Source organism: Nyctereutes procyonoides, unplaced genomic scaffold, assembly GCF_905146905.1.
Source record: "Nyctereutes procyonoides isolate TBG_1078 unplaced genomic scaffold, NYPRO_anot_genome, whole genome shotgun sequence".
Lineage (NCBI taxonomy): Eukaryota > Metazoa > Chordata > Mammalia > Carnivora > Canidae > Nyctereutes > Nyctereutes procyonoides.
Window position 1 is genome coordinate 9,428,922 of NW_026575141.1, and position 21,371 is coordinate 9,450,292.

Genomic DNA, 21,371 nt, shown 5'->3' on the forward strand with positions numbered 1-21,371 from the left:
CGGGAGAGAGGCCTGCGCGTCCCTCTACACCCACTGCTGAAGTTTGCGCAAAGTTCGAGAAACCCCAGGCACCTGCAGCTCCGACCCCGGGGCACAGGGGAGCGCGTCACTGCTTTCCCGTCTTCCGTCTCCAGATCTTTAGACCTGCAGCAAGAACGTCCGGCTTCTGCGCCCCACAAATAAGAGCCATTCCGGGGAAGGGCGGACCTGGGGCCGCACAAGCGCTCCGCAAAGGTGTGCGTCCGCGGAACTCGCGCGGGCCACTTCTGTTTTTGGCAGACGGCTGCCGCCCGGCCCAAGCCCCGCAGAAACGAGCCCGGGAGCAGGGGCCCGCACGCGCGATCCCCGCCCCCGCCCGCGCCCCGCGCCCGCGCCTCGCCTCGCCGCCCGCGCCCCGGCCGGAAGCGGGCGGGGCCTGGGCCGGCGCGGTAGGCCGGCCGCGGCGTGGAGGGGGGGGGCGCTTCTCCCGGGCCCGGCCCGCAGCCGCGCGTTTCCGGCGCGCTCCCCCGCGTCCTGCGTCCTGTGGTCTCGTCCGCCCCCGCAGCCATGTTGGATTGTGCGGCCGCCACCGCCGCCGCCGCCGCCGCCGCCGCCGCCGCCGCCGCGGGAGGAGGGTTGGAGGAGGAGTTGGGAGTTTAGCGCAGTCGCCCGAGTACGAGGACAACGACCATCCGGCCTGGGACTCGCCGGGCGGGAGCCGGGAGCTTCCCTTTCTTTGCGCGGCCCGTCGTTGGCTCCTCCTTCCCGCGGCCTCCTCCTCCTCCTCCTCCCCCTCCCCGCGCCCGAGGAGCTGCGAGATGCTGCGCCTCTGATTCCCCTCCTCCCACCCCTGTCACCGAGACGGGAGAGAGCGCTCGCCTGCTCGCCGGAGACGGCCCGGACGCTCGGCCCCGCCGGCGAAACCATGAGCTCGGGCCAGCAGCAGCCGCCGCCGCCGCGGAGGGTCACCAACGTGGGGTCCTTGCTGCTCACCCCGCAGGAGAATGAGTCTCTCTTCACCTTCCTCGGCAAGAAATGTGTGGTCAGTGGCCGAGACCCGCGTCGCCATCCCCGACGATCCCTCACGGGCCCGGGCACGAGGGCCGGGAAGCGGGAGCGGGGACGAAGGCGGGAGCGGCGCGGGGAGGGTCCGGCCGGCCGCCGGCCAGGCCTCCAGCCAGCCCGGCGCGGCGGGTGCGGGCGGTGCGGGCCGGCGCCGCCGCACCCCGCCTCCCGAAGCTGACCGTGAGCAGGGAAGTGTCACCTCCGCAGGCCCGCCCTGGAACCCCTCCTGGCCGGGCCCAGGTCTGCGCCCTTGCTGCTGGCTCAAACTTTGCTCTCAGGCCAAGAGGAGATTTTATTCCTGCACGAGCTGCTGGATCTTAAAAACCGGGCGTCTGTACTGGCCCTTGTTTCACCTCCTGCCGCTTGATCTGGGGGTGGGGAGAGGCCACCTTCTTTCACAATGGCAGAGGTTTCAGAAGTGGGTAGATCGGGGAATGAAGCCCGGATATGAATGGAGCGGGCCAGAATGGGGGTTTTTGATCCCCGTTTAGGATCCCAGGAGGAAATGAAGTCGATTGCATCGGTTCAGAATGAGGGCAGGGAATGTTGCTGCTCCCCACTGCAGAGAAACAGCGTTTTTTTTTGTGTGTGTGTTTTTTGTGTTTTTTGTGTTTTTTTTTTTTTCCCTCCAGCAGCCTCACCAGGCCTGGTTTCTGCTCTCCTCCCCACTGATTTTTTTTTTTTTTTTAAACCCTTCATTGGTGGGAGGAGGTGCTGCTCTCCCCACGACCATGCGCAGGGGAACCACAGTCTCTAGTAGTTCGTGGCCTTTTGGGGCCTGAGAGTGATTCTTAGGTTGGTGCTGTGCGGCCTGTTCCAACCCCAGATGGCCGGTTGGGAGCTAGCAGTTCTGCTGTGGGAAGGGGAATGTGTGTTGTTGACGGAAGCATTCATTACATTGGCTGCTGGCACTTCTGGGGGTGGGGAGGTTCTGCTCTGTGGTGTAGGCCTCGTCTGGCTGCATCTTACTGCGGTGGCTCCGTTGAACTGTAGTCGAGTTTGCTGAAATGCTGTTTGGGTCCCTGTCTCCCCTCTCTGCGTCTTAGCACCTGCATAGTATGTGCCACTGGAAACCAGGAAACCCCTACTGAAATGTCAACAGAGCAGTACCATTTTACAGCTTCTCTTAGTAGTGTTAAATATGTCAAACTAGGCTACATCTATCTGTTTGTTTAAGAAGTTAGGATAGACAATTTCTGGAAAGTTACTCGATGGGTTAATTGTTAACTTTATAGGAGTCAGCCTTTTTGTATCCTCTTGGAGATTGAATCATTACCTTCAATTCAGATGTGTCTCGTATTGTACTGATTAGAAGAATGAAATAAGAGGACTGGCTTAAAATCAAAATTTTGGGCAACAGTTTTAAAGACAATCAACTGTCGTGTGTGTCCGTGTCCCCTCCCTCCCTCGCTTTTGAACAAATGAGAAAACTGAGCCTGTGAACCCCAAGTCACACAGCAGTTTAGTAGTGTAACCAGAACTAGAAAGCCAGGACTTTGGATGCCTAGTCTGCTGTAGTTTCCACTACATCATGTTGTTTTAGAAGGGTTTTTTTCTTACTTGTTATTGATTTATTCCAAAAAGTGGTGCAAAAGGAATAATCAGGTTTTTTTTTTTCCACCAAAACTTGATATAATTAGTGTGTGAGATTCTTAAAGCAGCACTAATTTTTGTATATTTTCGATTTAGGAAAATCTCCAGCTCTTTAAACTGTTACAATATCTGCAAATGAAAAAAAAATTAAAATTTTGTTGTTTTAGTTTCATTTGCTATATGATCTGTATCAGAGAGGAAATAGTTGTTTTACGTTTTACATACCAGACACATTAAGCTTAGGCAGGAAGGACATTATATTCAAACACTAGTACACTGACTAATTGCTCTATGCTTACCTGTAATGTTTACTGGTTTCAGAAAAATGAGAGAATACTGTGAGAAAGATAGCCTTGCTTTCTGGTTAGCATAAGTGGATTGCTGAATAAGCCATCAGTATTCAGTGCTCAGTATCTTTATGTCATCTATTATTAATCACCTTTACCTTTTGAATTTGGCATTTAAAACCACACTCTTGTGGTATGAAATTGTTGTGAAGATTAATATTTGAAGTCTCCAGTTACTTGAGAGTAAAGACTATTTTGTTTTGAAAAATCCTTTTTTTCTTTGCTGACTATGCCACTTTTTGTAGTTTAAAATTATAGTGAAATACATTATCTCATTAAAAACATCTGCAATAACACTTACAAGTCCGACCGGAATTTGTTAGGACAGAAGTATATTCAGAGCCCTAAGAGTTCAAGAAATGAAACAAATAGTTACAGTCCCAGTTCTGGAGGAGCTGCATTCCTTCTTTGACTCAACACTATTGAGTAACTAAATGTTGAGGTCAAAATCAGGGTTGATGCCTACCCTCAAGGAACTTACTAGGTCTAAAAAGGGAAACAAATATGTAAACTGATGAGTAAGTGCTTCAGAGTAATGTGTAAGAGGCTGCATGTCACAATGTAAAACATCTTGGCTTTGTAGTCAGCCTGCCAGAGTTCCAACTCATTTGGTCACTTAGGACAAGTTTTTCTTTTGTTTTTCTTTTTGTTTTACTTCCTATAGTAGAATTGGTTTTCGTATTTCTAAAATAGAGATATTATGGGCTAATTTTGTGGATTAGAAGGACTTTATGGTAAATATATGGATGTTGCTATTTTTCACAAAAGTTTAGGAGATTGAGAGAGGATGAGAAGTGTTTTAGGATGGGTGATACCTGAATATTTAAGATTATGATGAGAGGAATGAAATAGCTTGGAAAGTTGGGGGCCTACAAGTAGTTATGGAGCAACAGAGGTATCTGCTTGGGTTCTCAAACTTAGATATGCATTAGAAACATTGTGGAGATTACAAATATTGCTAGCCTGAATTCTTAGATAATATTCAGTGGGTTTGAGTTGGAACTTGGGCATTTCTATTTTTAGCAAGCTTATTAACAGGAGACTTTAGCATATATGAAGTTAACTGAAGTTTACTGTTTTCTGATAGGGTAGTCTTGAAACACATTTGAAATATTTATATGTTTCCCTTCAATCTTAGGTGTACATTTTGTGAGTTAAGGTTAAACTAAAACAAAGGTTGTTTTTTTTTTTGTTTTTTTTTAGTACAGACTTTCTCTAACCCATTAAGATATTGGTGTATATTTCATAGGTATAAGAGATACAGTTGAGGAAGTATTGCACTAGTTAGTGCGCAAGATCAGATACAGCTTTTAGAAAGTTTTGGAGAAAGATGAAGGCACTATAGAAGGTGGATTGAGGTTGTAAGAGTGGAGACAAAGGAGATCAAGTAATTTCACAATAGTGCACATAAGATATGAAGGCCTAAATTAAGGCACTATTGATAGGAATTCCAGGACAATTAGCCTTTAGCAGGATTTCATTCCCCTTAGGTTTAGTGAGTGGGTGAGGGAAGAGAATTAGGTCAAAGAAAGGTAAAACCACCAGCAGAAAAAGTAGGCAGAAGCATACATACTTTACTAGATGGAAATATGCTTGTATATTACTCTAGGTTGGTGATTGGTTTCATGGAAGAGACGAATCTTAAATCTATTTTGCCACAGTTATTTTTTTTTTTTTTTTTTTTTAATTTTTTTTTATTTATTTATGATAGTCACCCAGAGAGAGAGAGAGAGAGAGGCAGAGACATAGGCAGAGGGAGAAGCAGGCTCCATGCACCGGGAGCCCGACGTGGGATTCGATCCCGGGTCTCCAGGATCGCGCCCTGGGCCAGAGGCAGGCGCCAAACCGCTGCACCACCCAGGGATCCCTATTTTGCCACAGTTATAAAAAATAGATTTAGTGGGGATCCCTGGGTGGCTCAGCGGTTTAGCGCCTTCCTTTGGCCCAGGGCACGATCCTGGAGTCCCATGATCGAGTCCCACGTCGGGCTCCCGGCATGGAGCCTGCTTCTCTCTCCTCCTGTGTCTCTGCCCCCCCACCCTCTCTCTCTCTCTCTCTATGTCTATCATAAATAAGTAAATAAATAAATCTTTAAAAAAATAGATTTAGTGAAAGTTGAGGTTTCAATTAAAGTTATATGTAATAAATATATATTTTGTACTTAAATAGTTCTCATGTAATTCATTAGCTGGTAGTATTTTCTTAGGACGATTAAGAAGAGTTAAAAACAAGATTTATCAGGTCTTATTTTGTAGTTCTGTTGTTTTTTCATATACTGTGATTTAACTTAATTTTCTATAGAGTATAGGCCAACTTGTCAAGTGGAGTTAAATATATATAGTCCTGAAAAAGAAATTAAGGCTTGAGGAAAAAGAAAATCTCATACTAGCTCTCTACATCCATCTTTGGTCCAAATGGTTGAGGTTAGTATCCTTGACTGCTACTTTTTTTTTTTTCCATGCTCACCTGTTTTGTTTCAAGATTTAGTGGTGCTTAAGAAGTCATTTTTATTAACCACCTTTAATCTTCATTTCTTTTGATTGCTCAGCACTTGTTTTAACTTGCTTATATTCTTTTGTTTTTTGTTTTCTCACCGTATAGATAATTCTGGGAGGTTAGACCTTATGCCTGTGGAGTTTTCTATATTTTTTATAATATCTAGCATACAGATCACTGGATACTTATTAATTGTTAACTGTTTTATTTCTTAGGAGCTCATTTAGCATTTCTCATTGCTTGGTCAGGTTATTAAAATCTTCAATTTTTTTTTAAATATTTATTTATTCATGAGAGAGAAAGAGAGAGGCAGAGACACAGACAGAGAGAGAAGCAGGCTCCAATGCAGGGAGCCCGATGTGGGACTCAATCGGGACTCGACCGGATCGCGGGACTCCAGGATCACGCCTTGGGCCGAAGGCAGGCACTAAACTGCTGAGCCACCCAGGGATCCCCAAATCTTCAGTTTCTGACGCAGGTTGTATCCGGGCTTAAGTCTTCCTTTATTAGAACAAAATGATTTAAGTCAGATGCTGAACTAATATAGGTTGTAATATAGTTGTCCAATAGGTACTTTATTTCTGTTTTAAAATCTTAAATTGGTTTACAGGGAGAGATGCCTAGATGGATCATTGTTTTGATAAAGGCCTGAATTAAAGCAGCACTGGTGGCAAGTTAGGGCTGAGAATGTATTTGAGTAGGGAAGTGAGATATGAGTATGGAAAGAGAAGATTAATATTTGTGAGATTTGGAATATACAAAGCTGGGAAGACAACCTTGTCTACTACAGAGGAAAAATGTGAATATAAAAGTGTGGGTCATAAGGGGTAAATTATAAATATAGGAGGAGATTGAGAAGAATGTAGCAGATTTGGGTTTTTTATTTTTTTTCAGATTTGGGTTTTAAATCCTATTTCTTGTTATTCCTAGTTTATAAGGAAATTTCTTAACCAGTATGAGCCTTAATATCTAGATTTATAAAATGGGCTTACTCAAGGATTTAAGAGAATAATGCTATAATGTATGTATAGCACTTGGAGTACCTGCCACTTCTAAAGTGTTCTGGCTGTTTTTGGAGAAACATGTGAAAGAAGGTAAAAAAAGATTTTTTAGAAGTTTTTGTCTTAGATTGAACAGTTATAGTAAACTGACTTGATCATTTTAAAGACTGATTCAAAGTTGAGGTATAATAGAGCAGGTAGAGATAATTAATTGTAAATTAATCTGTCTAGAAGTTTATAGAACCCAGCATTAGTACAGTATATTAGTATAGAAGTCACTTTTCACTGTAAATATTTTGGAAGCAAAACAAATTCATACGTTCTTGTCTGTCCACAGCAACACATATGGTTAACTGTAAAGGTAACTCTTATTGGTTTATAACTGAACAATCTAATATTTTTAAGTGGTTATGTTTTATTTAGTAATTAGAAGATGCTTGGTGTATTTAACTCTATCTGCAAATATAGCATAACAGAAATATATTGTTTTTATTTATCATATCTTCTTGGAGGTTATGGAGGATTATTGACTATAATGTCAATATAGGAGAGTGAAATTAATTAGATATTAGTTTCATTTTGGAGTTAATGTGTAGAGGAATTGTGACCCTTTTTTAAAGAGACCAAATAATTAGCTTTAGAGTAACATTGAAGAGGCAAATCTAGAAAAGTCCCCTTTAGAAAATAGAATCAAATGAAAGATTTGTAGTAACTTCAATTACTATAGCTTTCTGTTATTTTACTTGTTTTCTCAGTTTCCTTGGCCACTTGGTTTCTCTGCCATAGTGATTTCTTAAACTTATTTTTATTTTTAACTCGACCTAAAGATTACTGTAGAAATGTGTGTAAAAAGAGTACTCATGAAGCACCAGACAACTACAAAGAAAAGGGAAATATGAAAGATATCTAGGAATATAAAATGCTGTTAAAAATGATGAGACCAAAATTATAAGCCAAACATACATAACCTTTGGACAATGAAATGTTTTTCAAGTTGAGAAGCAAAAACTATCTAGTATTTTTAATTATTAAAATAGAGGTGAAGTTGTTTATCATGTCTTTGGTTCCAAGATAAAAAATTTTAAGTGAAATTCTCCCTCCACTATGGCAAATACTTTTGTTGCCATAAAATATTAGGGGATACTTAAATGCCTAAGAAATTTTCATTGTAGTAAAGGGGCTGATTGATTTGTATGTAATGCACAGAGCTAGTTAGAAACCCAGATGATTTTCTCTGTTTTTATTAATGCAATGTGGTCATGATCAAGTATTAAGGACTTACTGAGAATAACACCATCTTGGATTATGTGAAAATAGTAAGGAAGATTTATTTAGTCTTTACACCTTAGTTACTTACCAAGTAGCTGGGGAGGACAAAAATCATGCAAAAAAACATATGTTTCATAAACTAGTATATACTAAAGATTTAAATAATAAAGAGGAAAGATAGATCACAGTGGGATTTGATACATCATTGTGGGACTTGAACATGAGGACTTTACATGCCCTTATTTAGTCAGGAACAAGGAAGCAGCTCAGTTCAAATAGAGGGAAAGGTGTAAGTCAGTTTAGGGTAGAACATTTGCATGAAGCATTAGGAAATATTAAATAGACTGGTAGGAAATATTAAATAGACTGGCTTGGCTAGAAATGAGAATGGTATTTGCTTAAGAATATAATTAATGATAAGTTTGAAGGGTAAATTGAGGCCAGATTTTAGAGGACGTTGAGTTTCAGTCCTTAAGTAGTAAGGAGTCAAAAAGATTTTTGATTTGGGATGGCTGGGTGGCTCAGTGGTTCAACATCTGCCTTTGGCTCAGGGCATGATCCATTGGATCCCTGTGAGGAGCCTGCTTCTCCCTCTGTGTTTCTGCCTTTCTGTCTCTCTCATGAATAAATAAATAAAATCTTAAAAATTCTCTCACTCTCTGTCCCTCCCCTTCTGCTCTCTCTCTTTTTTTTTTTTTTTAAAAAAGATTTTTGATTCAAAAAGTATAAAGATAGGAAGGACCTAGAGATGGGGAAAGCTGGAAATTGTAACCATAATGGAAATAATTCAGTAATGGCTTAAAATTTAGTAAACATTTTCATATTCCTTATCTCAGCTGACCTGGCCTGGCTAAGGAACCTGAATTATAGCAGCATCTGGAACAAAAAAAGGGTTATGAGGTATAGTAAATCCTTGGTCTTTGTGCACATGGCAGATACCACCTATTGCTCATAGCATTTTTTTCCTACTATGTCCAGATCTGGTCTTGAGTACTCAGCATATCCCTACAGGCAGGCACTGCCAGTCAGTCCAAGTTCACATGGATGAAATCTAGTTGCCATTCCAAGGCTATAGAAATGTTGTGAAGAAAAAATTGGCAATATTTAGTTAGCTGTGTGAATTCCAGATTGCAGCAGAAACTGCTGGTAGTAATGGCTAGATAGCGGGAATTGTAGGAGTAGAGCTTTTGGAATCCTTTGCAGAATGTTGATTATTGAGGCCTTGGATGTGAATTTGATCTATGAAGGTATCAGTACGGGTCAGGATTATAGAGGGAAGTAGTCTAACCCATATTTGACTTGGCCAGCACTTGAGAAGGGTGGATTTCGGTGAGTAGTTGGAGAAGGAGAAAGATGTTCTTTTTAATTTACCTGAAAAAAGGTATTAATACATGCTATTCAGAAACTTAATTTTTTCACTTGTATTAATGTATCTTAGATTTCCATTTATATGTGTTGCATACTTTTTATTACTACATCCTCTATTTTGTTAGTTTCTTGTAACTTATTTTAACTATTGAAAGGTAGATTTATTCTTGCTCTCTTTGGAGAGCTAGCAGTCCGTGAAATCAAGATGTCAGCAGGGTTGATTCCTTCTAGAGGCACTGAGAGAATTTGTGCCATGCCTCTCTCCTAGTTTCTGGCATTGCTGGCAATCCTTGATGTTCTTTGATTTATAGATTCATGACTCTAAGCTCTACCTATGTAATCACATGGTGTTCTCTACTTGTCTGTGTCTTCTCTTACAAGGAAACTAGTCATTGGATTAATGTCAACCCTAATGACCTCGCCTTAACCTTTCACCTCGCCTTCTGTTTACAAAGACACTCTTTCAAAGTAAGGTCCATTCATAGATACAGGTGTTAGAACTTCAGTATATCTTTTAAGGAGACATAATTCAGTCCTCAACAATAGGTATTTTTTACTCTCCCAAGTTTTTGCCTGTTAGAAACAGTGCTGTAATGAACATTGAAGTATATATTTTTAGGTATTCTTTCTAAGTAATTCTATAGAGTGAATTCTTAGAAGTGAAGTCAGAGGGTGTGAACATTAAAAATATTAACATGTACTGCTGGATTGTCTTCCAAAGCATTTGTTTTTAAACTCCATATATTCTCAACACTAGGATTTAAAAATCATTTCCATTTTGACAGTTTTACTGGTCAAAAAATTTTTATTTGATTTATAGTTTTTAGTGAAGTTAAATATCCTTTTATGTCTGTTTATGATATTTCTTCGGTGAATTGTTCTTGTCTTTAGACCATTTTTTTCTATTGGGTTGGTTTTTTTCTTAGTGATTTGAAGAACTTTTTAGGGATAGTTACTGTATATTACAGGGATTTTTGACAGTCATTTATCTTTTGACAGAAGTATATTTGGTGTTTCTGGTCATTGCATGGGCTTTGATGTTTTGTATAGTTAGATATAATAATCTTTTTATTATATCAAGTTTTTATTGAATACTGTACTAGCTTACAGTTGGAAAAATATTTTCTCAATTTTCTTACTGCTTTTTGGTTATATTTTGAACATCTTTTCTTTGATCTTTCTGGAAATGACTTTGGAAAATAAGTATAGTAGAATTCTAGCTTTATATTTTTACAAATGGCTAGTTGTCCAATACCATTTGTTGAATAATTTTTTCCTCTGATCTATTTGAAATGCAGCCTTTATTATTTACTAAATTTCTGGATGTACGTACTTACATGAATTTCTGCAGTCTCTTAAATTTATTTCATTTGTTTATTTCTTTGCTTATATTCAGAATTTTTAATGAATGTAGCTTTATAATGATAGTACTGTTTGATTACCATTAAGTCCCTCATTACTCTCCTTTTCAATATCTTCTGGCTATTTTTATATGACTATGCTTTGTATTTTTTCAAGAGCTTACCTCCTACCTCTGTCCCTCACCAAAAAATATTTGCTTTGATTTGGAATAGCATTGAGTTTTTTAGATTAATTTAGGAAGAATTTGACATATTGTGGCTTCCCATTGAAAAGCAGATCTCTTTTATTTACTTTTAGGTGTTATCTCATTCTTTAGTTTTATAATATTTTATATTTATGAGCCATTTAAAGATGTTTTAGAGTGCAAAAGTAATACCCACTTATACTCATTGTTTGAAACACACACACACACAATTGCACTATACAGTGTCGAAAGTGAAAATGACCCCTCTAATTTTCCAATACAGTTGGGCTGTATATAAAGTTCATCTTAATGGTTTGATTTGACTGTTTCCTTTTTTTTTCTTATATGTTCATTCAATGCTATAAATTTGCCTCTAAGCACTGCTTTTGCTGCATTTCACAAATTTTGATAAGTTATATTTTCATTTAGTTTTTTTAAGATTTTATTTACTTATTTGAGAAACAGCATTGAGTGGCAGGGGGTTGGGGGGAAGCGGGGGGAGAAAGAGAGCAGAGGGAGAGGGAAAAGCAATGCTAGGCCCCGTCCCAGGACTTGGGAAATCACGACCTGAGCCAAAGGCAGATGCTTAACTGACTGAGCCATGCAGGTGCCCCCTCTTCTATTAAATTTAAGTTGTGCTTTATGGCCCAGAATGGGGTCTCCGTTGGTGATTATTCCATGTAAATGTGAAAAGAATGTGAATTTTGCTGTTGTTAAATGGAGTATTCTATAAATGTGAACTAGATCCAGCTGATTGATGAATAGCGTGGAGTCCTCACTGATTTTCTGCCTGCTAATTAAATCTGTCAATAATTGGTTGAAGAGTTTTGTACTCTCCAGCTTAAATAGTGGATTCATCTATTTCTTGTTGCAGTTCTATCAGCTTTCGCCTCATGTATTTTGATGCATTGTTGTTAAATGCAAACATATTAAGTATTGCTATATATTCCTGGAGAAATGGTCTCCTTATCATAATGTCCCTCTTTTTCCTGATAATTTTTCTTGCTCTGAAGCATACTTTGTCCAAGAGTAATATAGCTACTCCAGCTATTTTTTTCCATTTACTGTTAGCATAGTATATTTTTCTCTATTGCTTTTCTTTTAATTATCCGTGTCTTTATAATTAAAATGTGGGGGGGGGGTTTGTAAACAACATATACTTGGCTGTATTTTTTAATCCACTCTGACAGTCACTATCTTTTTATTGGTATATTTAGACCATTTACATTTAAAGTGATTACTGATATAATTGGATTAATATCTACTATATTTTCTATTTGTTGCCCTGTTCTTTCTTTTTTCTCTCCTCCCCCCCCCTTTTTAAGATTTTATTTACGTATTTATTTTAGCAAGAGAGGGAGAATGTGCATGTGTGAGCAGGGAGAGGGAGAGGGAATCTGAAGCAGACTCTGGGCTCAGCTCAACCCCAACGTGAAGCTCAATCTTACAATGCCTGATCATGACCTGATCTGAAACCAAGGGTCAGAGGCTTAACCAACTGAGCCACCCAGGCACCTCATGCTTCGTTTGGTTTTAATTGAGTATATGATTCCATTTTCTTTCCTCTCAACATACCAATTGCATTTCCTAAAAAACATTTTTAGTGGTTTTCCTGTATTGTGTAATATACATTTACAGGCCGTCAAAGCCCATTGTCAAATAACACTATAATGCCTCATGAGTAGTAAAGGTACCTTATAACAGAGTACTCCCAGTTCTCCATGTCATCCCTTATAACATTGCTGTCATTCATTTCACTGATCTATAAGCCATAATCACTGATACATTGTTGCTGTTACCCGTTAGAGCAATTAAAAATAAGAAAAAAATAAAAGATTTTATTTAACTTTTATTTATTTCTTCTCTAACACTTTTTTCTTTCAAGTATATTCAAGTTTCTGACATACCACTTGCTTCACTCTAAAGGATTTTTTAACATTTCTTCCAAGTAGGCTTCTTGTCTAGTGGGAATAAAGTCTCTCAATTTCTGTTTATCTTAAAAAGTACCTAATCCACTTTTGAGAACAGTTTTGCTGGATATGGAATTGTAGATTGATGGGTTTTTCTTTAAGCATTTTAGAGAATTTAAACCACTCTCTTGTTTGTATGGCTTCTGAGGAGATATTTGATACAGTTCTTTTAATAGGAGAAAATTGCTCCAATAGAAATTCTCAGGTTTATTTAAAGATATACTGAATGAATCCTTAATTTTTCCAGCCTATGTTTGATGCATCTAATGATTATGATCCTTTTCTTGTTTTGAGAACTCAGGTTTGCGAAGCAGAAGTTATTTTAATTCTTTATTTGATTAAACATACTCTGAATGATCTAAATCTCACATTAAAAGACCTCAAAATAATGTTCATAGTATATAGCTAATCAGTTACTATTTATTAAATTTGACCACCAGGAATTCACTATTAGAACATGTGGAAATCAGGGAATTGGCTTTATGCATACACCCACCTATATACATTTTTATTTAATTTTTGTATTGTAGTTCTTTCTTCCACAAGCTCAGACCAACCTGTTCAATTTTAAAAACAGAATTTTCCGAGAGAATGCTAGAAACAGTTTGAGTAACTCAAAAGATTGTGTAATATTCAGGTGAGAGACTTTGGAAAAAGGTTTCTGAGAACAGTCAAGTGACTGCTTAAAAGATGATTTTTCCTTTTCATTAAAAATACAGTATTTATTACGAAGATTAAGACCTTCACTGCCTGATAATGTAACTGGTAGCTATTAGCTACATATGTTGAGCACTTGAAGTATTATTAGTTCAAATTGAGATATGCAGTAAGTGTGAGATACACACTGGATTTCTAAGACTTAGTGCAAAAATGCAAAATATTTCATTGGGATTTTAATATTGGGGTGCTTGGCTGGCTCAGTCAGGGAGCATGTGATTCTTGATCTTCAGAAGAGCATGTGATTCTTGATCTTTGGGTTGTGAGTTTGAGCCCCATGTTGGGTGTAGAGATTACTTAAATAAATTTTTTGAAAGATTGTAATATTGGTTATAAGCTGAAATGATTAAGAAACCTATCCAGTCAAATAAAATTTATTAAAATTAATTTCATCTACTTTTTACTTACTGGCTACTAGAAAATTTGAAATTGCCTATGTCACATTATATTTCTACTGGACAGCGCAGACTTAGGCAATTTACAAGGTAATAATGATAAAAATGGAAATCATCTATGAACCCCATCACCCAGGAATAACTCATGAATGTTTTTGTGTATATCTTTCTGGGTTTTATTTTTCTTGAATTACTGAATGATAAATGAACAGGCGTACTTACTCTCGGCAAACACCCCCAGACAAACATAGATACTAATTTTTTATTGACATTGTCTTCATGTCAGTGAGTATACTGTTTTCAGTGGACGGACACATTATGGAAGATTGACCAGTTTCCTAGAGATAGTGAATTAATTTTCTTTTTTCTTCTTATTTCTTCTAACATTCTCCCTACCGTTTGTGTGTGTATACATATATTCCATCTATCTTCACAGACTTGTTCTGTTATTTTACTATGGTAATTTTGAAGAAATAGAATTGCTTAAAGGGATATAAGCACATTTAAAATTTGATTTTATATGTCCAAATTGCGCTGTCCAATAATTTGTGCCTTTTATGATAATCTGTATTCTTTATAGTTCTTGAAAGTGCCCAATTCCTATGTAACTGTACCTATGGGACTATTAATACTAAATAATATTAAACAAGTATTAGCATAATTTTTTAAATTTAAGTCCACAAAAATATTCCGATTTCTTAAATGTGGTTTTCCTGAGTCCTGGATATGATTTTTCTAAGAATTAGAGATTTTTCTTTTCTTTTATTTTCTTTTATTTTTAATTTTTAATTTTATTTATTTATTCATGAGAGACACACAGAGACACAGGCAGAGGGAGAAGCAGGCTCCACGCAGGGAGCTCGACGTGGGACTGGATCCCGGGCCTCCAGGATCACGCCCCAGGCTGAAGGTGGTGCTAAACTGCCGAGCCACCCGGGCTGCCTGAGATTTTTCAATTTTAAAGTGAAAGTGAATGAATTGACAGTAAAGTATGGAAAGAGTCCAAATCTCCATTGGCTGATGAATGGATAAAGAAGATATGGTATACATAGACAATGGAATATTCCACAGCCATCAAAAAAGAATGGCATCCTTGCCCTTTGCAATGATGTGGTTGGAGCTAGAGTGTATTATGCTAAGTAAGTCAGTAAGAGAAAGACAAATACCGTATGATTTCACTCATGTGGAATTTAAGAAACAAAACAGATGAACATAGGGGAAGGGAAGGAAAATAAAATAAGGTGAAAACAGAGAGGGAGGCAAACCATAGGAGACTCTTAACTATAGAGAACAAACTGAAGGTGGAGGGAAGGAGGATTGGGTAAATGGGTGCTGGGCATTAAGGAGGGTGGCTGGTGATGAGCATTGGGTAAAGTGATGAATCAACAGATTCTACTCCTTAAACTAATGTTGCACTATATATTAACTAATTTGAAATTAAATAAAATCTTGGGGGAAAAATAAAAATAGGATGAAAGTGAATGAATGAGAAGATAAATATAACAAGGTGCTTTACAGATTTTATTTATTTATTCATGAGAAACAGAGGTAGAGACACAGGCAGAGGGAGAAACAGGCTCCATGCAAGGAGCCAGACATGGGACTCAATCCTGGGTCTCCAGGATCATGCCCTGGGCCGAAGGCAGTGCTAAACCACTGAGCTACCCAGGCTGCCCAGGTGCTTTACAATCAAAGTTTTATGTATCTCCCTTGTAAGAGTAGGATATTATGGGTTTTTCAAATCAAGTAAGAAGGAAAGTAATAACTTTCCCCTTACTTTACCTAGCCACCTTACAAACAAGATTGTGTCAAACATAAAAGTAATTAGTTGGGTAGTTTGTTTTAAAAACTCATCACAAGGGACACCTGGGTTGCTCAGTGGTTGAGCTTCTGCCTTCGGCTCAGGGTGTGATCCCAGGATGCGGAATTGAGTCCCACATCTGGCTCCTTGCAGGGAGCCTGCTTTTCCCTCTGCCTGTATCTCTGCCTTTCTCTCTCTGTGTCTCTTATGAATAAATAAAATCTTAAATAACTCATCACGGGTAATTTTTTTCACTTTTAAAATGAAGTATGATTTACATACAATTAAATACAAAGATACAAATCTTTGTATACTTAATTTTTATATACCTAAATACAAAGATTGATGAATTTTGACATGTGATACACTTGTGTAATGAACACCAGAAAAACTAAGATTAAGAATATCTCTAACACCTTATAAAGTTCCCTGTGTCTCTATCCAGCTAATTACTTTCTAATTCTTAACCTCTCCTTTACCCATCCCCCCCACCCTCCCCTACCCCAGTCCTTAGCAATTCCTTTTTGATTTCTATCACTATGGCTTAGTTTTTGCCTGTTTTGACTTTTTTCACTCAGCACGTTTTTGAGATTTCTCTGTTTTATTGCATAGGTATTTGTTTTTATTGCTCAGTAGTGTTCCATTGAAGAATGTATTACAGTTTATGCATTCTCTTATTTATGGATATTTAAGTTGTTTCCAGTTTGGCACAATTAAAAATAAGGCTTCTGTGAATGTTCTGGCACAAGTATTTTTATGTCTCACAAGTTTTTTTTTTTTTTTTTTTTATTTCTTTGGGGTAAATACCTAGGAGAAGAATTACATTATTGTAGGAAGACATATTTTATAACAAACAGATAGTTCTCTAAGTGGCTAATGCTGTTTTGCATGTCGACCAGCAACATATGGGACTTCTAGTTCCATGTCTTCTCCAACATTTGGTATGGTCAGTCTTTTTGATTTTAGCCATTCTAGTAGGTGTGAATTAGTGTCTCAGAGTGGCTTTTATTTGCATTTTCCTGACAGGTAATGATGTTGAACAACCTTTCATGTGTTTATTATCCATTTAAGTATCTTTGTTTTTTATGTAGCTTTTCAAACCTTATTCATATATTTAGTGAGTTATCTGTTATTAATGACTTCATATATTTTGGACACAAGGTCGTTTATCTACTTCAAATATTTTCTCCCAGTCTGTGGCTTGCCTAATTATTTCTTAAGTGATGTCTATTGATGGGTTGAATTTTTTTGTTTTGATAAGGTCTAATTTATAATTTATTTTTCTTTTCCAGAAAATGTTTTTTGTATTCTAAGAAGTCTTTGCCTATGCCAAGGTTGCAATGATAAATGCTTCTTCTAGTTCTAATTTTTTTATATTTAGGTTTCATTTCTAATTTTTTAATCTCTAATTGTTTTATATGGAGTGCAGAAAGAGATGAGATGATCATTTGATCTTTTTTTTTCTCTTTAGAGGTCCATTTTTGGGTTGGAAAACTCAATATTGTTACAATACCCACTCTCACCAAATTGGGCAATAGATCTAACACAATCCCAATCAAAATCCCAATCAAATCCCAATCAATCCCAATCAAAATCCCAGAAGGAAACGTTAAAACACTTTTTTAAAGTTAGATAGACATTCGGAGGACCTAGAATAGCCAAAACAATCTTGAAAAAAGAATCTCAAAACCAGGTGCACCATACCTGATTTTAAGACTTTGATAAAGCTATAATAATAATAATAATAATTGTTATATTGGCATTATGTAAAAGGTTCTAAGTCAAGTCAGTGATGAAGAATGAGACTTGCCTCTCTATATGAATGGAGTTTGATATGGAAGCAAATTCCTGTGGTTTGTGGCTTTAAAATACTAGGAATGGGGATGCATTAACTTAGAGTTTTCACCATTTCATATTTATGACTAATTGAAATGCCAAGAAGAGAACTTGTTGTTCTAAAGATAATGTAAATACTACAGATTAGCAATTTCTACCTTTCCGACAAAGGTATTTTTTGTATATTTTTTATTGGAGTTCAATTTGCCAACATACAGCCTAACACCCACATGCTCATCTCTTCAAGTGCCCCCCTCAGTGCCTGTCACCCAAAAACCCCCCACCCACCTCCCTTTCCACGACCCCTTGTTCATTTCCCAGAGTTAGGAGTCTCTCTTGTTCTGTCCCCCTCACTGATATTTTCACTCATTTTCTCTCCTTTCCCCTTTATTCCCTTTCACTGATTTTTATATTCCCCAAATAAATGAGAACCGTATAATGTTTGTCCTTCTCTGATTGACTTCACTCAGCATAATACCCTCCAGTTCTATCCACGTTGAAGCAAATAATGGGTATTCGTCGTTTCTAATGGCTAATATTCCATTGTATATATAGACCACATCTTGATCCATTCATCTGTTGAAGGACATCGGGGCTCTTTCCACAGTTTGGCTATTATGGACATTGATGTTATAAACATTGGAGTGCAGGTGTCCCGGAGTTTTACTGCATCTATATTTTTGGGGTAAATCCCCAGCAGTGCAACTGCTGGGTCATAGGGCAGGTCTATTTTTAACTCTTTGAGGAACCTCCACACAGTTTTCCAGAGTGGCTGTACCAGTTCACATTCCCACCAATAGTGCAAGAGGGTTCCCCTTTCTCCACATCCTCTCCAACATTTGTTGTTTCCTGTCTTGTTAATTTTCCCCATTCTCACTGGTGTGAGGTGGTATCTCATTGTGGTTTTGATTTGTATTTCCCTAATGGCAAGTGATGCAGAACATTTTCTCATGTGCTTGTTGGCCATGTCTATGTCTTCCTCTGTGAAATTTCTGTTCATGTCTTTTGCCCATTTCATGATTGGATTGTTTGTTTCTTTGCTGTTGAGTTTAATAAGTGCTTTATAGATCTTGGATACTAGCCCTTTATCTGATAGGTCATTTGCAAATATCTTCTCCCATTCTATAGGTTGTCTTTTAGTTTTGTTGACTGTTTCTTTTGCTGTGCAGAAGCTTTTTATCTTAAGTCCCAATAGTTTCTTTTTGCTTTGTTTCCCTTGCCTTCATAGATGTATCTTACAAGAAGTTGCTGTGGCCAAGTTCAAAAAGGGTGTTTCCTGTGTTCTCTAGGATTTTGATGGGTTCTTGTCTCACATTTAGATCTTTCATCCATTTTGAGTTTATCTTGGTGTATGGTGTAAGAATGGTCTAGTTTCATTCTTCTGCATGTGGCTTCTGATAAAGTATTTAAAATAATTTTTATAATTAGCAATAATATTCTAAAAAAGACAATTTAATTGAGCTAATGAATGAGTGCAAAATGCACTTAAAATACTGTGCTGGGGCTAAGTGTACATAATTGGAGATTATGTACATGTGTCCTTTGGTTTCAGAGGATGTATGGTGTATTGGTGAAGCAGATCCTATGTAGCAACCTATCACAAGTCATTCAATGAAATGTGCTTCATTGGATGTGTAAATGAAACACTGGGATATGCAGAGGGAGAAGTATTTGAGGAAGTAGGGGAAAAACTTGGATATTTGAACTAGGTATATGGAATTTGAAAAGTTTTAGATAATAGAGCAGAGTAAACAAACATCATTAAGATGTTAAGATGATAAATATGGTAATATGGGCATCTGCACATTATTTGGTTGCTGTCTGATAAATATTGGGTTAATAGCAGGAGATGAAGGTAAAGTTTTTAATTGCCTCAGGTTAAGAAAGAGCTTGAATCCTTGCCAAACAGTTGGACCTTATTCTTATCAAATAGGAATCTACTATGTTTTTTGAGCATGAATCTATACACTAAAAGATAATTGACAAAAATATATGGAGAATAAAATAAAGGCAGAAGTCCTCTTAGGCTTTTCAAATACTTGAGGCCAAAGGAAGGTATAAATTTCAGGTCCCCATTTATACAATTGTGCATATACACACAGTGGAAAAAGTGTCCTTTCTCATTGATTTCCATTAAAACTCAGAGGTATGAGAATGTATTTATTATAAAAATTTAACAAGTTTGGGCGGCCCAGGTGGCTCAGTGGTTTAGCGCCACCTTCAGCCCAGGGCCTGATCCTGGAGGCCCCGGCTCGAGTCCCACATCAGGCTCCTGCTTCTCCCTCTGCCTGTGTTTCTGCTTCTCTCCCTCTCCCTCTCTCTCTCCCTCTCCCTCTCCCCCCCTCATCTCTCATGAATAAATAAATAAAATCTTAAAAATTTATATATATAAACAAATAAAAATTTAACAAGTTTATTGTTAAGGTTCTTTGGTACAAATAACAGAAACTAATTCTGGCTGGCTTAAGCAAAAAGGAGTTTATTGGCTATCAGAGATCCCTTGGAACCTGGAACAGAATTGAATAAAACTTAGGGAACAGCAAGAGGCTGGGAAGTTGTGAGAACAATAGCAGGAGTTGGTGGAACTTCTCTCAACTAACTTCAAGTTAGTAATATTATTCTCATTTTGCTGATCAGGAAATGGATAGGGAGAAGTACATAATCACCTAAAAACAGTTAGCAAGTAAGTGATGGGATCTATCCCAGAGTCTGTGCTTTCTTTAGTCTTCATATTATTCCCTGGGACATCTCTGATTCTCTACTTCACCTTGTCCCCAGTGAGAACTCAGGGTTTGCTTCTCAGCCTTCCCAGAGCACTTTGTTTCTGCTTTCATTTGGGTATATTTTCATTTGGTACATTTTTATTTGATAGCATACTTTGTTATTTTTTTAAACATATCTCCCTAACTAGGTTATTAATTTAGCAAAGACAGAGACCAACCTTTAATTGTTTTTCTATTTTCAGATATAATAAATATCTGTTAAATTGAATTTAATGCCCTATTCAAACTTAGTCCTAAATTAGCTAGACATTTTGTGACTAAATAGGATTTTACTAATTCTTTTTAATATGAATATTCCTTGTCTGATGATCCCAACTCTGTTCTACCCTTGACTTTATAAATTCCATGTCTTATTCTAAGAAAGTATTTATATAAAATCTCTTCCCTAGGATTTTCCAGAGTAGTACTGTCCAATGAAGCTTTTTATGATAGTGGACATATTCTATGCCATTTAATAAGTAGCCACCCATGGCTATTGAGCATTTGAAATGTGGCTAGTATGACCAAGGAACTGAATCTTCAACTTTAAATAGCTATATGTGGCTATTGACCTCCTTATCAGTGTAGCTCCATTAAACAGAAAGGAGTCTAGAACCTAAATAGCACCCTTCTATCTCCTGCCTAGTCACCTAGAAAAGGCACTCACCTGGAGAGGATAGTAACATTGTAAAATCTATTTGGTTCAAAGTTAATTAATTCCCAAATAATTTAAGCACTAAATATATTTATTATATTTACATGGGATCCAAGCCACCCATTCCATTTAGAGAGAAAATCATTAGTTTTTGCTTTTGTAGCACTTAGTGTAATATTAGTAGAATTATATAAAATCCTAACATTTTCCCCTGCCCCCCAAGTTTATGGTTTACTAATGGTAGAGATCTTTTGAAAGAAAAAATAGCATGATCAACCTTTTTTAAAAAATATAGTCTGCTTCCTTCTCCTTTGTGGTAGTTGCAATCAAACATCTAGTTAGGCGTGTTCATTCAGTTTCAGTAATAACTAGAGTTAGAAATATTGGTTCATGCATTTTGAGTTAAAAATGCCTTTTGAAACTAGCAACATTGAGCTTTCTGAGGAACTATTTAAAACCTAGTTTACTAAATAAATGGTTTTTCAAATTATTGATTAGATTGTTATTAATGTTTTACACTATAAGTCTGAAATTGCTAGTAAAGTGTAAATTTTTAAACTGAAGAATAATT

The 21,371-nt window shown here is 37.7% G+C and overlaps 2 protein-coding genes across 3 annotated transcripts in view; one reads left to right on the plus strand and one right to left on the minus strand.

Annotated features, from left to right (window-relative positions):
- The window catches only part of HYAL4 (hyaluronidase 4), a 95,126-nt gene extending 94,973 nt beyond the window's left edge, over nucleotides 1–153 (minus strand). Inside the window, exon 1 of one of the 2 annotated variants that reach the window (XM_055307300.1) lies at nucleotides 73–153. The gene's annotated coding sequence lies outside the window, so the exon portion shown is untranslated. The remainder of the gene's footprint in view (nucleotides 1–72) is intronic. The other variant, XM_055307299.1, reaches the window with a different exon arrangement.
- Nucleotides 154–409: 256 nt separating this feature from the next.
- WASL (WASP like actin nucleation promoting factor) overlaps nucleotides 410–21,371 on the plus strand; it is a 68,389-nt gene continuing 47,427 nt past the window's right edge. Inside the window, exon 1 of the mRNA XM_055307302.1 lies at nucleotides 410–1,021. Coding sequence (XP_055163277.1) covers nucleotides 905–1,021 — 117 coding nt within the window. The 5' untranslated portion in view covers nucleotides 410–904. The remainder of the gene's footprint in view (nucleotides 1,022–21,371) is intronic.